The following is a 15,532-nucleotide window of genomic DNA, read 5'->3' on the forward strand; positions in this document are numbered from 1 at the left end:
GATGTGTTACCACACTCTTCACGAAGAACCCCATCATCGCAAGTCCTCCGCTCTGCCGGCACCCGCTGTCCTCTCCCCACAATATACCCGCCACGAAGAAATTCGACACACCAATTTCTCCGCTCTGCCGTCTGCACCGCAGCGCGCTCCTTTAGCGATCGCAGAAGATATGTTGAGCAGCCAGATGAGTCGTCCAGCCGTCCTAGATCTGGTCATGAAGTCCTCTCCTTGTAGATCCTCGAAAAGTTGTCGTCACGTCGTCCCGATGTCCCGCCGCACGTTCTTTCGACGCCTGGCTCAGTATCCCTGGAGACTTGCGCCTCCAAAAAAACAAACCAACGCGACTGCCGACTTGACGCCATAATGTGGTATCTGAAAACCACAGACTTAAAGGTTTCTATTGCTTTTGTAGTTGCCAACAACGCCATATTGCAGATAAGTTTGTTGTCCCAGAGATGAGAATGAATGGTTGTAGAATGAAGGAGTCATCACTAGTTAGTGAGGTTTCGTTGCTTCCATTTATTGCATAAGTACAAACAGCTTCCTATGGGGACCCTGAGGTCCCCACCACACCACACAACAGCCTGCCGGCTGCTGAGTCACACACACACTAAGATGCATTTCGGTACAGTTTATATAACAGAGAGATCTAGAGAAGGTACATGTGGGTGTGTGAGCTTCAAAGGTGAGCCCCCCCACCCGGCACAAACAATAGATCACCCTTCGAGCCCCCTGATTCAATTTGCACCTGTATGAAGCAGGAAAGGGGATGGAGACAGATGCATAGACCTCTGTCTCCCAGCTAGAACAAAAGGCAATGCTGATTGTAACCCCCACTCAGGGCCAACAGCCACCTCTTTGAATACGCTCCCCTGTCTGTAGGCTACCTGTGAAGCAACCATATGGAAATATACAGCAGTAGCATCATAATACTGCTTCAAACCTGTAGCACAGCCAGTTCAAGATAAACAAAGACAGCGCATGGTTATGGTCCATTGCTCTGTTATTGTTTTATGTATTGTAGCCTTATACAATACCTAGGGTTGACATGAACTGGACCTTTGATTAGAATTGAGAGCAATGCGTGCATGGTTTGCCCTTCCCTTAACTCTTTGACTGCCAGAGTATTTTCATAAAGTACTCCCCCAGTGCCAGCGATTTTCGTGTTTTTTTGTTTTGTTATTTTGTTATTTAATTTTCATATAGATTGTCTAGCTGGGCTTTTGAACTCATACGATCGTTCCACCACTAGAGAGCAGCAAATAGCCAGCTTGATCAGCTCGCTGACTCACTCGCCCCCCCCACACCCAGTCAAACCGGATGTGACGTGGTCTCAGATTCTCTGATCGGCGAAAATTACGATGTGATACACGACGGCGATGACTGTTCGTCACCCAGACCATAGATTATAGAAGGGGAGGTCTCCGTTCGTTTTTTATACCGTGTGAAAAACCGTGTGTTTCCCTATTCTGGCCGAAAATGACCGTGGAAAAAAAAAGAAAACCGGAAACGGAATTTGCGTCATAAAACCGGATGCAGTGGTGGGTGAAGTAAGTGGAACCTGAAATCTAGAGTGAAACATTGCAGAATAGCGTGATCAGAGATTAAACAACAAGTAAGACGAGCGAACGCTGGAAGCGAACGCAGCTCGAAAATATTGTGTATTTACGGACTTGTAATCCGTGTTATTTCACCGTGATGGGGAGAGAACATTGACATTGTGTGTGTGTGTGTGTGTGTGTGTGTGTGTGTGTGTGTGTGTGTGTGTGTGTGTGTGTGTGTGTGTGTGTGTGTGTGTGTGTGTGTGTGTGTGTGTGTGTGTGTGTGTGTGTGTGTGTGTGTGTGTTTTGCAGGCTGTTGTGCATTTTAATCAGAGCATTGTCTAAATTCCTGTTGTGCATTTTAATCAGAGCATTGTCTAAATTCCTGCACTCTGGCGCACTCTGGCGGCTGCACACAGGCAGTGCACGCACGTGAGTCACATGGGGGCGCGAGCCAATGAGAGCGCGGCTGCACACAGACACACACACTCACAACCCGAGCACGGTTACATAGTAAGCTCCACTTGGTCAAAGAGTTAATAAGTGAATGAGTGAAACAATATTTCACTAACTAAATTAATTAGTTGACTGATTGAAAAGAGAGCTCACCTATTAAACACATGCACGCACGCACGCACACACGCGTGCACTGCAATCATGTAGTGCTCATTCATGCTTTGACTCGATCTCCAGGCTTTTATTTTCCTTCGCGTTTTGCTCAAAAATAAGAGCCTGGACCAAGCTGTTCACATTCATGGCATAGGAAATGGGAGTCAACCTTATATTTCCCCAACCAAACAGAGTGCAATGGGCGTCGCTCCAAATGTTGTGACGTCAGCGCTATCAATGCTGCACATTGGGGGAGGAGGAGGGCCGCGGGGCGGGGGCGGGCGCACAGATCGGTGAACCAATGGGAGCCCATGGATGTTTTCTCCGGAGATTTTGAATCCGCCCCTCTAGACCAGATATCAGACGCGCTGGGGCAGGCTGTCCTTTGACATAATAACCTAAGAGCAGACCAATCTTTTATTATCCCTTCACTCTGTCCATTATAGTCTTTAAATCCTACTACTTCAACCTCTGCTTCTTGACTCGTTTGGCTGCTTTTACTGTATCTCTCATATATATAAACCACTTTCTTTATCTCTTCTTCGACTCGCCATTTTGCTCTTCCACTTCATACTGAGGTTCAGTGTGACATTAGAGCAGCATGCCTGAGTAGAACAAAACAGCTGCTATGTGACGTTGTGTCTAAAGGTGCGAAAATGCGTCACGATTATTTCACATCAAACTTTTTATTTTGGTAATGCCTCCATTAGTAGCCTGCCCTACAGGTTGATAATTTTATTCGCGCTGACAATTTGACTTCGTTTCGATTGCATCATTGCCTCGTTAAAATAGCACTCAGCGTGCATGTACTCATAACACAAACAGCAGTTTAAATTAATGTGAATTATTCACACAAGATAAAAGCTCCCCGTCTGTCTGGACCTTAACCACTTAAACACTACATTACATTACATTACTTTACAGTCATTTAGCAGACGCTTTTATCCAAAGCCACTTACAATAAGTGCAGTCAACATAGGTAGGGAACGAAACTACTAATCACCAGAAGTCTTAAGTGCATTTCCTGCAAAAACAAGCAACCAAGAGTATACCTAGCGCTAAGGTAAAAGTGCAATATATCAGCTACCTACTTTCTTAAACAGATGAGACGAATAGGAAAATCAAATGAGCAAGAGCTAAAACAAATAAGTGTATCGAATAAACTAGATCCAATAAAACAATAAAACAAGAGCTTGCATAACTAGTTTACAACAAGTAGGCAGGGTGAAGAGGAAGGGTAATGTTTCCTGAAGAGGTGGGTTTTCAGCCTGCGGAGAAAGATGGGCAGTGACTCTGCTGTCCTGACATCAGTGGGGATTTCATTCCAGTATATGGTTGACCAGAGTCCCTCAGGGCTCTATACCAGTGAATTTTCTGTTATTGTGGGGAAAGCTTTTGCTGCGACGCGTTGTGAGCTTGTAGATCTGCTATTTTCTGCAAAAGCTTTCCCCACAATACGGATGCTGGGGTTTAGTCTTTGTGTCTTTTTGTCAGTTACCTGTACACCTCTGTTATCCCCCCCCCCCTCTCTGTCCACACCCTTTGGGCTCTCCTTTGTGTAGAACCTATTCCATTACGTGACAGACATCCAGACCGGTGGTGTGGTGAAGATCCCTGATGCCAAGGGGGACGATGCGTGGAAGGTCTACTTTGAGGAGACTCCCCAGGAGATTGTGGACGAGTTTGCCATGCGATATGGAGTGGAGTCCATCTACCAGGCCATGACGTAAGTTATTTTTTTGCCAACACCGACCAAAACACCAGATCTTAAGCTTTAAGAGAGAGATAGAGAGAAAGAGAGAGAGAGAGAGAGAGAGAGAGAGAGAGAAAGAGAGAGAGAGAGAGAGAGAGAGTGAGCAGAGACGCCGATCCTGCGGGTTCTTCGTTGCCCGAGCACCTCTGAGAAATGCCGAGCACCCGTTAGAAAGTGCCCTTGATATTACTACAGGGCACCCAAGGTTGGTGCCCTGTGCTTCAGCACCTAAAGCCCTTCCTTTAATCCTGCACTGCATTTCGCCGCTGCCAGCAAGACCCTGGTGCCGGCAGCAAGACCCTGGTGCCGGCAGCGCTAACACACCTTCCAAACACCAGAAGTAATGTACCGACAGCAATACTTTGAAGTCATGGATCATTATCATTATCAGCATCATTATCCCTGAACTGCAGATGTAGTGCTTCTGTATTCAAACAAGATGTCGAGGATGGGTTGGGGTTTAGCACCCGTGAGCATGAGCATAAATCGGCGCATATGAGTGTGAGTGAGTGTGCGAGTATGTGTATATGTATATATGTATATATGTATGTGTATCACTTAATGCCCTACTTTGCTTTACAAGAGTGTCAAGCTTAAGTAGTAAAAATATCAGATCTCAAAGCTCAGATTGTAGATCGGCTATTTTCACCATTTCTGAAAAATGTTGTTCCATTTCCTAAAAAAGGTTTTGGGCATATGAGATTTGCACCCGACAGAGACGATAATTATGCTTATTCATCGTGTCTAAGCCTTTGTGCCTTTGTGTCTTTGGCCTGTGTGTTCATGTTTGTGTGTTCCCTTCTTGTAATTTATCTGCATTTCCGTTTGCAATCGTGTACCTTTCTTCTTCCAGCCACTTTGCCTGCCTGTCATCTAAGTACATGTGTCCGGGTGTGCCGGCGGTAATGAGTACCCTGCTGGCCAACATTAATGCCTACTACGCCCACACCACTCAAGCAACCAACAACGTGTCTGCCTCTGACCGCTTTGCCGCGTCCAACTTCGGGGTGAGTCACTCTCTCTCGGCCTCTCGCTGACAGAGAACAGAAACAAATGAAACCCCCTAAAAATGCCACAGATCTTACAACCAGTAACATGACCGGTTTAGTTGTGAAATTGTTGTATCGATCGTATACGATTGTATCAATCGTATTGTATAGATGATTTGATCCTTCAACTTTCTGTAGCCTCAATTATTTCCACATGTCCTCCATCCTCCGAAAACAAGATCTTACTGGGTATTTTACACTGATGATTCTGCTGTGTAACAGTGTAGTCAGTGGTGGATAAAGTACTCAACCCGAGTACTTGAGTCAAAAGTATAGATACTCCTGTTTGAATATTACTCCACTACAAGTGAAAGTTGATCAGCCAAAAAGTATCAAAAAATACAACACTCAAGTAAAGTACAGATACTATTTTTATTTTTTACTTAAGTACAGTACTCAAGTACTTGAGAAAGAATACACCACTGAGTGTATTCTTTCTCTCTGGGTTTGATGTCATTTGTGTATCTCTGTGTCTGCAGAAAGAACGATTCGTGAAGCTCCTAGACCAGCTCCACAACTCCCTGAGGATTGACCTGTCTATGTACCGGGTAATGTGGCTGTCCGTCTATCTGTCTCATCCTTGATCTCAGAGAAGTGCAGTGATTATGCATGACATCTCAGTGCGGCTGCAGACCAGCTGAGACCCTCGTTTTTTCTCCTCTCCTTCCATGCCGGCATTCTCTGCTTTCTGTTTCCCCCCCCCCCGCTCGTTGTCTGCCCTTGTTTTCTTGTGTAATGATATAGCAAGACCGAGCAGGCAGATGTGTTAATTAGAAAGACACGCTCCTCAGACACATGCATTAACACATGCCAGGCGATGTTCCAAACCCACCCAACAGCAAGTGGTGGGATCAAAGATCACCCCCACACCCAATCTGTATGTGCAAATATATGTGACTGTTTTTGTCTGGGAGACAGTCATCTCGCTGGTGCCCATTCTTCAGGAAAACAAAAAACTTTTTTCTATTTGAAATGAGTTAATAGCCCAGTTAGACTCTCCACATACTAGAGTATGTCTGACATAAATGTCAGAGCTTAAATCCACATGTAAATATGAAATAAATGCATAAACATGTAGCTAAGATATAAGGTTAGAGCTAGCAACCGCTAATTAAAGTGGTGCTGCCGACCCCCATCTGAAAATACTTTGTGCCAGAGACCCCCTTACAAGATTTGTGTTGTTAACATTTTTGGAGAGTTTTTGAAAATAGCCGATCTACAACCTAAGTGTCGTTGTGAGCTTGTAGATCGGCTATTTTCAAATACCGTAGTATATAGTAGTGGCTAAACTGATTTTGATGCTATATTAACTATTTTACCTGGGGACCCCACTAGAACCCCCTCAAGGACCCCTGGGGGTCCCCACTCCCCAGACCCCACTTTGAGAACCACTAGTGTACGCGCGCGCACACACACACACACACACACACACACACACACACACACACACACACACACACACACACACACACACACACACACACACACACACACACACACACACACACACACACAGGGAAATACAAATTTATATACAGGAACAAAATCTCACAATGGGGAAGGGTGATGTGCTTACATTGCTTTCTGTGTTGGACTACAGAACAACTTCCCAGCCAGCAGTCCTGAGAGGCTGCAGGACCTCAAATCCACCGTGGACCTACTCACCAGCATCACCTTCTTCAGAATGAAGGTGCACTCTCTCTCTCTCTCTCTCTCGCCTTTGTTCTCCTTCCGTGCATTTTCTGTTTCCAGTTCACTCAAAGATTCAAAGATTTAGACTAAAACTAGACTCAAAGTAAAACATTTCAGATGACTAAAATATGACTAAAACTAAATGGAATTTTATTCAAAAGACTAAAACGAAATCAAAATTTGCTGTCGAAATCAACACTGGTGTGTGTGTGTGTGTGCGTGCGTGGGTGCGTGCGTGCAAAACTAGTATTAAAGCTCTCTTTGTGACTTGCTGCTGTTGTTCAGGTCCAGGAGTTGCAGTCTCCACCCAGAGCCAGCCAGGTGGTGAAGGACTGTGTGAAGGCATGTCTCAACTCCACCTACGAGTACATCTTCAACAACTGCCATGAGCTCTACAGCCGCGAGTACCAGACAGACCCTGTAAGATGTGTGTGTGTGTGTGTGTGTGTGTGTGTGTGTGTGTGTGTGTGTGTGTGTGTGTGTGTGTGTGTGTGGGGGTGTGTGTGTGTGTGTGTGTGTGTGTGTGTGTGTGTGTGTGTGTGTGTGTGTGTGTGTGTGTGTACTGTCAGTTCTTCCATTTATCAGGCCTGCCCTGGATTTCGACAGGGATTCTGTACCTCTTTTTTTTCTCCAACCCTTATTAAATCACCAGCAGTTTCCCTTTGTGAATTTAAAAATGAGAATTTTCACTTTGAATAAAACATTTCCTCCTGAGGGGCACAGCTTTACTTTGTAGACATTTCCACCAGATCATTGTTCATTTTGAAACCCTGTGGTGCTAGGCTTTGCCATCCCCCTCCCTCCCCGTTGTCAACACTTGAAGTTGCAAGCCTATTTAATATGGTTTGAGCAGCAAGAGTTGAATATGCACGAGTTATGTTGAACTGGCATAGTTGAAATGCACATTTCTCCACATACAAGCTGATGCTCAAAGTGTTTCAAGACAAATGCAATGCGCTTCACTTTGAGGGAGTTGAGGATGTGGAGTATTGTACCATATGTCCACTTAAGTTGTGAGCTTGGACAGTTATTTTAGCTCGTGACTGCACCCGACAGAACAGAACTGAACATGATAAATACGTATGTAAGCAGCACTCAAGTGTTATAATTTTAATTGTCAATTATGGAAGTGAATGCAAAACCGGAACATTTTAGTGTTTTAGAGAAATTTGTCGAGACTCGGAACACCCACACAGTGTTGCCAGATTCTGTGATAGAAACAAGCAACCAGGCCTAGGAAAACCAGCCCAAAAGAAGCGACTATGGGCCACATGAGCACTTTAACATATACATCAGCTATTTGAAAATAGCAGATCTACAAGCTCACAACGCGTCGCGATGCGACGCGTTGTGAGCTTGTAGATCGGCTATTTTCAAATAAAATCTTGCGGGGAAATTATAATAAGCAGATCTGGCAACCCTGCACCCACATTGAAACCGGGGCAATCCCGGCCAAAGCGGGACGTCTGGTGACTGGTACTCTGGTGGTGATGGTGTCTTCACAGGCCAAGCAGGGGGCTGTCCCTCCAGAGGAGCAGGGACCCAGCATCAAGAACCTGGACTTCTGGTCCAAACTCATCACCCTCATCGTCTCCATCATAGAAGAGGACAAGAACTCGTACACGCCCTGCCTCAACCAGTATGTCTCTCTAGGTTGTCTTTGTCTCTCTGTCTCTCTCCCATTAACCACTTAAAGCCTCTCTATGACCTCAGTTGGCATTTTTCTGTCCGCACCAAATCTCTTGGCCAAAAATAGCTGATCTTCAAGCTCACAACGCGTCGTAGATCGCTATTTTTGGCTTCAAGTGGTTAATCTCACCTTTGTCTTTCTGTCTCGTTCACTCTCACAATCAAAACCTCTCTATCTCACTCTTCTTCACTTTTCACCCTAGCGATCTCCCTTAAATGCATTTTCAAATTGTAATACCCCTCTTACCCCTCCATTATACCTTTGCCCTTTTCTTCTCCATTAAGATTTCCCCAGGAGCTTAACGTGGGTAAAATCAGTGCTGAGGTGATGTGGAACCTGTTTGCTCAGGACATGAAGTACGCGATGGAGGGTAAGCATAAGTTAATTATACGTATACTGCCTCAATATTGACCAAGCCTGCACTCGACTACTATGATGACGTAGCCTGGCATGGTTAGACTAATATCACTGCGTAGATATTAGTCTGGAATCTCTATGTGGAACCTGCATTTCCAAGGAGTGCATTAAAAAAATGCCTTTGGTGAAAAACCCGCCCCACATTTGCATACTGGGCCCTGATTGGTGCCCCACAACTTCGAGGGCAGGGAAATCCAATCGCAACCAAGCAGGGCCATACCAAATCTGCCATTTTTTTGCACTGGCAGATTCGTCAGGCTAATGATGACGATATACATAATTCAACAAGACAAAGAGGTTGCATGCAGGTTTCATTTGAGGTTCAAGGTCCTTACACACCGGGGCGATTTTTTTCATGCGAATAATACGTTTTTTTTTAAACCTTATAAAGTCAATGCAAGCTTACATGGAGCGAAAAAGCGAAGCGAAAAAGCGTCTTTAAATTATTTGGAACGAGTCCGAATTTTGCGTATATTGGCATATTCGCCGGTGTGTAACCGCCTTAATGCTTCTAAATACATGCAGTATGTAAAGTGATTGTGAATGGGCTAAAATAGCTTAAACACCCGGAATAATCATCATCAATCATCTGTCTCTCATTTTGTTGTATTTCTCCACGCTCTCAGAGCATGAAAAGAACCGCCTGTGCAAGAGTGCCGATTACATGAATCTTCACTTCAAAGTCAAGTGGCTGTACAACGAGTACTGCAAAGATCTGCCCTTCTTCAAGAGCAGAGTACCTGAATACCCCGCGTGAGTTGTCTATGTCCATAATAGCCAGGGTTCAATTTGTTTAAAAACAGGGGAGACTTTCTTAAAGTGGTATTATGTACTTTCTTTAGTGGTTAACATTTTATTTTGTCTCATACAATTGGGGTGGTTGTATTTGGTCTCCCTGGTCTTCTATTGAGTCATTTGGATCCTGTGTCTAGGTTAGACACAACCTTTGACACAATCGTGTTTTTGGTTTGTTGCGCCAGAGAGTGTAAACAACATTGAACTTCAATCACTCCAGATTTCACTTTGAACATTCAGTAGATTTACAATAATATTATAATAATAATATGTAGATACATATGATGATGAAATATGATTATAAGCAAAAGCTCTGCTTCTCTCTTATAGGTGGTTCGAGCCATTCGTCATTCAGTGGTTGGATGAGAATGAAGAAGTGTCTCGAGACTTTCTGCACGGCGCTCTGGAGAGAGACAAAAAAGATGGGGTAAAGTGTTTCTGCTTTTCTCTCCTCTTTAACTCCTCTTTACTGCTCGGGAGCCACTGGGGCCTCATTTATAAAACTGTGCAGAATATCGTTGCTGTCGGGCAGAAACCTCTTATCTCCATATTTAAACTGTTTGTGTTTTTTCGTAAATTAACGCCCTACTTGATCATACTACAGCTCCACACGAAAGCATCAAAAGTAGCAGATCCGCAAGCTCGTATAGCTTATACTGTAGATCTACTACTTTTGCAGTTTTTGAATTTGAATCCTGAAAAGTAACAGTTTTGGACATAATGAGGTTTCCATCCGACAGAGTCGATAAGCACACAAAACAAAAGGTAATGTTAAAAATAATCCGATTTATAAAACCGGGAGACTGGGAGAGAGATGGATGCAGGGAGAACCTGCATGTAATTCTCCCATTATAAATCAGTTATTGCAAATCTGAACAGCCTAGTGATGCTCTACAACCAAAACCAGCATGATGCAGTAGTTAAAACAACAAGAGCTATATATCAGTGATATGCATAGACTTATAGACGTACAGTACGGTTAAAAAGCCAACAGAATTGCTGTACTACTTCTATAATAAGTATTAACTTGCCAAGAAGCCAGCCATCACACAGCTCCATTCTGAAGTCTGTTCCCTACACTGCTACAGTGCATGGTAACCTATTGTACCAACGTTTATCAGTCTTTAATAAAATATAATTTATAATGGAGAGTTGGACAAAAAGGCCCAATTAGTGCAGCTGACCTACAGTACAGTAGGCTGTAAAAGAGAATTCTCATTAGTGCAAGTGCACTAATGGATAATATCCAGAGGAGATTCAACACAAACGCTGGCCGCCACCATGAGTCAGTCTCCTTACATAACCCTTACCACCAACAGTGTTGTGTTATAATTGTGTGCACATCTGTGTGCATTTGCTGTATGTTAATTTGTATGATGCACATAATTAGCTGCTTTCATATCTGTTTGGTCAACATTGTCGCTGTTCATTTTCACCTTGGTGCTGCCTGAGGTGCATGAGGTTATGCACTGTGCACACAGCAGTGTGTTGTGTATTCAGTGTTATGTTCTGGCCACAAGTCTTATTTGCTAATGTTCTCTTCAATGCCTTCTTGTAGCCTAGAACAGCACCCCATCTATTCATCCTTGTTATTCATTCAACCTTTATTTATTTTCTCGGGAATACATTGAGGGCAGCAGAGCCCTCATTTTCAATGATGCCGAGATTACAGAAAGCATAATTCAACAGTGTAATAATAATGAAATAAAAACAACAGGATAAAACAAGTTATGTATGTGAAAACAGCAAAAAACTGAGAATAAAACAGTAATAAAGACAGCTTAATTAAAACAGTGACAATTTAAAACAACAAGATTAGCGAGCAAGTTTTTTAATTGACTGAGTGAGACCATGGAATCCACTTTTAAAGTGCATTGTAGTTCATTCCAAGTGAAAGGAGCGCAAAAACTGAAAGCTGTTTTACCTAACTCTGTGTTGGCCCTGGGGACCAATAATGGGATGTATTTCCTGAGAGCGTGTTTGAGGGGTGGAAGTATTTGGTTATAATTAGACAGTATGTAGGTTCATTGTTGTAGCTCTCAAGTGGTATGGTATGTTCGTTTGGTTGTTTTATGATTTATTTGGTGCTGACGCACACAAGAAAAAAACAAAACACAGTTTATGCCTGGAAGTTCCTTATGAAGGTATTAGAAGGCTGTAAGTTGATATGGAGTGAAATGTATTTGTCAGAACGGCCATTACAACATTCGGCTTTATTTAACTACATTGCCATCGGTGTCGCTAATTCACACGTGTACAATATGTTCATATGCATGGGTCAAGGTTTCAGTTCAGGTGAACACAGTTTCCCGTCAAGTTTGTTTTTATATAGCTCAACTTTTGTGTGGGAAGTGGCATGCATGCATATCTTCTAAAGTCGGTGTTGTGCGTACATAACGGTTATAATTTCGGCCCCTGGGCTCAAAACTGAGAGAATGCCTCGGTGAAGAGCATATTTCAGACATGTCTTTTGTGGGATAAAGACGTTGTGAAAGTGTGACGAGCCAAGATTGAGGCATGTATGTTTGTGAAGTAGACATAGCTTTTTGACGGCACAATATTACGTTTTAACCAAAGGAGTAGCTTCCCTCACCTCATTACGCAGACGTCCCTGGAAGAACAGCTACATTGCTTCAGACTGACCTCTTGCCAATTAGGGATCAGAGACTAACCGCCAGCCAATTACAAAAAGGGATCCCACCTGCCACTCGCTGGCTGTCTGGGTGACTCAGGGGTGCCATGGGTGACTCAGGGGTGCCATGGGTGACTCAGGGGTGCCATGACACAGTGGGCAGGTGGTTTAATGGGCCTTTCTTATGCTCATGCTACAGTATGCAGCCTTGGGTAGCTGAGTGTCACACCTTGTGACTGGCTGTCATCTTAATTTATCTCTGCCTCATCAGCCAGTCTTTCTTCTCCACCTATATCGACCACACCCTTTTTTTTTAAGCGCTTGCATGCAGCTTTTAGTTCTTCTTTTTGGCCCATTTTGATGCAGATGCTTGCCTCTTTTTGCGTTTTCTGCTTTTGTTTGGGGGCCCACACAAAAATGTGCAACACGTCGGACAAATCGATCTAATCAATTCTCAGTTGTGTACAAGGTTCTGACTGATCGTGCCTTGCAATGCACCCAGGCTTCTTTTGCGTGCTATCAAAACAAATGTCTTTCTCTGTTCCCCCCTACACTTTACCCCCATTCTCGTCAACATCTGTGTCCTGTGTCCTGGCCCACAGTTCCAGGTGACGTCGGAGCACGCTCTGTTCTCCTGTTCCGTGGTGGACGTGTTCTCCCAGCTCAACCAGAGCTTCGAGATCATCAGGAAGCTGGAGTGTCCCGACCCACAGATCGTAGGGCACTACATGAAACGCTTCGCCAAGGTACATTAAGATCATTTCAATCAATCAAGTTATTTTAGTCACACGTTCAGATATTGAATAATGGGAAATTGTAGAACACAATCTCTCATAGAGGTTTTTCATTCAGATTTTCACAGCCATTTAGTAAACGCCTTATATTTCTATTGTTATTTAAGGTAACTATTAATGATTGTGTATTGATTGTAGTGTTTCCATCCTTCTCTCTCCAGACCATCAGCAATGTGCTTGAGTCCTACGCCGACATCATCTCCAAGTGTTTCGCCAACTACGTCACCATGGAGAAAGTGGTGAGTGGCCAAAAGCATAACCCCATGTGTTGGAACCAGTGGTGGAAAAAGTATTCAAATGTTTTACTTAAGTAAAAGTATCAATACTGCAATGTAGAAATACTCTGTTACAAGTAAACGTCCGGAATAAAAAAATTACTTGAGTAAAAGGGCAAAAGTTAGTATCAAAATGGACTTTAAAGCTTTCATGACATTCACTTTTACACCACATTCAAAGTCTTTGTCCTGGTCCTTCAAAAGTGTACAAAAAGTTTTAAGTGAAAATTCCATTCCAGTGATCAATGGCAGGTGTTTTTCTCTCACATTTCTAAAGCCTTTTCAACTGCAATGAAAAAAGAAATCTTTGCCTGCGGGTGTCGCTGGTGAGGGATTTTGCCTGTCAATCATCGCCTTTGCTCCGCCCCCCCCAAAGGAAAGGATAGGGGAGGGGAGGGGCGAGGAGGAGAGTGGGCGGGATTAATCGACTGTGACCTCACTGTCGAAGGGCCAAGCTCAGATTACTTTTCAGCCTAATTATTCAGAAAACCCCAGACCACAGAAAATCCACTGAATGTTCTAAGTTCAGGTTTTTTGGGTGTAATTGAGGTCATAAAACCCCAAATAAAACATTGAAAATAAAAAAAGTGAAAATGAATGTCATGATACCTTTAAGTACCAAAAGTAGAAAGTACTCATGATGCAGAATATCCCATTTCCAGTTTTCAAATGTATAAAAATCTTTTAAAGATTTCAAATAATTGTAGTGGTGTAAAAGTAAAAAAAAATGCCTCTGAGATGTAATGGAGTACAAGCAAAAGCATTGGAAATTGGAAATACTCAAGTAAAGTACAAATAACTCAAAATTGTACTTAAGTACAGCACTTGAGTAAATGTTCTTGGTTACTTTCCACCACTGGTTGGAACTAAAGCCCTGAATGACACGTTGTCACGACATGACGGTGTCATATTGATTGTGTCCTCTCGTCTCCAGCCGTGCATTCTGATCAACAACATTCAACAGCTGAGGGTCCAGTTGGAGAAGATGTTTGAGGCCATGGGAGGAAAAGATGTGAGTGACTCACCTCTGTCCCCTCTGACGTCTGTACAGCACACTGTGTGTGTGTGTGTGTGTGTGTGTGTGTGTGTGTGTGTGTGTGTGGGGGGGTGTGTGTGTGTGTGTGTGTGTGTGTGTGTGTGTGTGTGTGTGTGTGTGTGTGTGTGTGTGTGTGTGTGTGTGTGTGTGTGTGTGTGTGTGTGTGTGTGTGTGTGTGTGTGTGTGTGACTGCGACTGTGTGTTCCTGCTTGCCTCTGTGACCTGGTTCTGTGTCTTTGTGCTTTCTCATGCTGCGTTCAAACTACAGTAGCTGCTGTGACAAGAGCTACAAAACAGCCAAGCGTGTCCAGCCAGCTACAGTACATTGCTGCTGAGTCACAAATGTTGCTCATACTGTGTAAAAGAAAAGGACGGGGTTTAATAGCACATGGGAATGGTTAACGGTGGCTTGAATTGAGTTTTTCTCTCTTTTTTATTTAATCATACTGTACTATTAGTTGAGCAGCTCCCGGATTGTGTTTACTAAATGTCAATCTACCTGTTGCAAGTGTGAAATCAATCAATATTGGGCAAAATTTGCATTTTTGGGCCATGTATTTAACACATTGATTGCCTAGATCGCATATATGCGTTTTTCAAATCCATCGCTTGATTGCCGCAATTCTGAAGATCGCATATATGCGTTCTTTGGAATTTTCATTGTTTAATCTGTGATCGTGGTGTTCTGTGAATTTTTCATCATCAGTTTCGTTTTCTGTTTACATCACACTCACGGGTTCCGGATTCATGACGCAGATTCCGTTTCCGGTTCTCGGAAGGCCTTTTTTAGGAATTTTAGGCGAGAATAGGGAAAAACACGGTTTTTCACACGGTATAAAAAACTAACGGAGAGCTCTAGTTCTATTTTCTTTAGTCTGGATGACGAACAGCCATCGTCGTCGTGTATCACATCGAACTGAAGGCCGATCGCCGATCTGCGAAAACGTCACATCCGGTTATGACGTATGGACTGTTTGAGCCTGTTTGGGGGGGGTCGAGCGAGTCAGCGAGTGATCGAGGTGTCAATCTGCTGCTCTCTGCTGGTCGATCTGTCGTATCTGTTTAAAACCGCAGCCAGACAAACTATTTGAATGAAAAATTACAAAATAACAACAAAAAAAAACACTGTGTGTGTCACAGGGGTGAGTACATTATGAATAAACTCTGGCAGTCAATGTGTTAATACATGGCTCATTTCTCGCCTAAAATGTTATCAGAACAGAAGCTATTTTTGGTTGCACTATAGATG

The 15,532-nt window shown here is 43.5% G+C and overlaps 1 protein-coding gene across 1 annotated transcript in view; it reads left to right on the forward strand.

The window, feature by feature from the left end:
• The window catches only part of unc13a (unc-13 homolog A (C. elegans)), a gene marked incomplete at both ends in the record, with an annotated part of 82,680 nt that overhangs the window by 45,222 nt on the left and 21,926 nt on the right, over positions 1 to 15,532 (forward strand). The window contains 12 exons of the mRNA XM_080430642.1: positions 3,713 to 3,876; positions 4,757 to 4,910; positions 5,432 to 5,500; positions 6,553 to 6,642; positions 6,930 to 7,064; positions 8,150 to 8,283; positions 8,619 to 8,704; positions 9,378 to 9,504; positions 9,877 to 9,973; positions 12,781 to 12,924; positions 13,134 to 13,211; positions 14,182 to 14,259. Coding sequence (XP_080286768.1) covers positions 3,713 to 3,876; positions 4,757 to 4,910; positions 5,432 to 5,500; positions 6,553 to 6,642; positions 6,930 to 7,064; positions 8,150 to 8,283; positions 8,619 to 8,704; positions 9,378 to 9,504; positions 9,877 to 9,973; positions 12,781 to 12,924; positions 13,134 to 13,211; positions 14,182 to 14,259 — 1,356 coding nt within the window. The remainder of the gene's footprint in view (positions 1 to 3,712; positions 3,877 to 4,756; positions 4,911 to 5,431; positions 5,501 to 6,552; positions 6,643 to 6,929; positions 7,065 to 8,149; positions 8,284 to 8,618; positions 8,705 to 9,377; positions 9,505 to 9,876; positions 9,974 to 12,780; positions 12,925 to 13,133; positions 13,212 to 14,181; positions 14,260 to 15,532) is intronic.

The sequence above is a fragment of the Gymnoscopelus braueri genome (assembly GCF_963280865.1).
Source record: "Gymnoscopelus braueri genome assembly, chromosome: 6".
In the NCBI taxonomy this organism is placed as follows: domain Eukaryota; kingdom Metazoa; phylum Chordata; class Actinopteri; order Myctophiformes; family Myctophidae; genus Gymnoscopelus; species Gymnoscopelus braueri.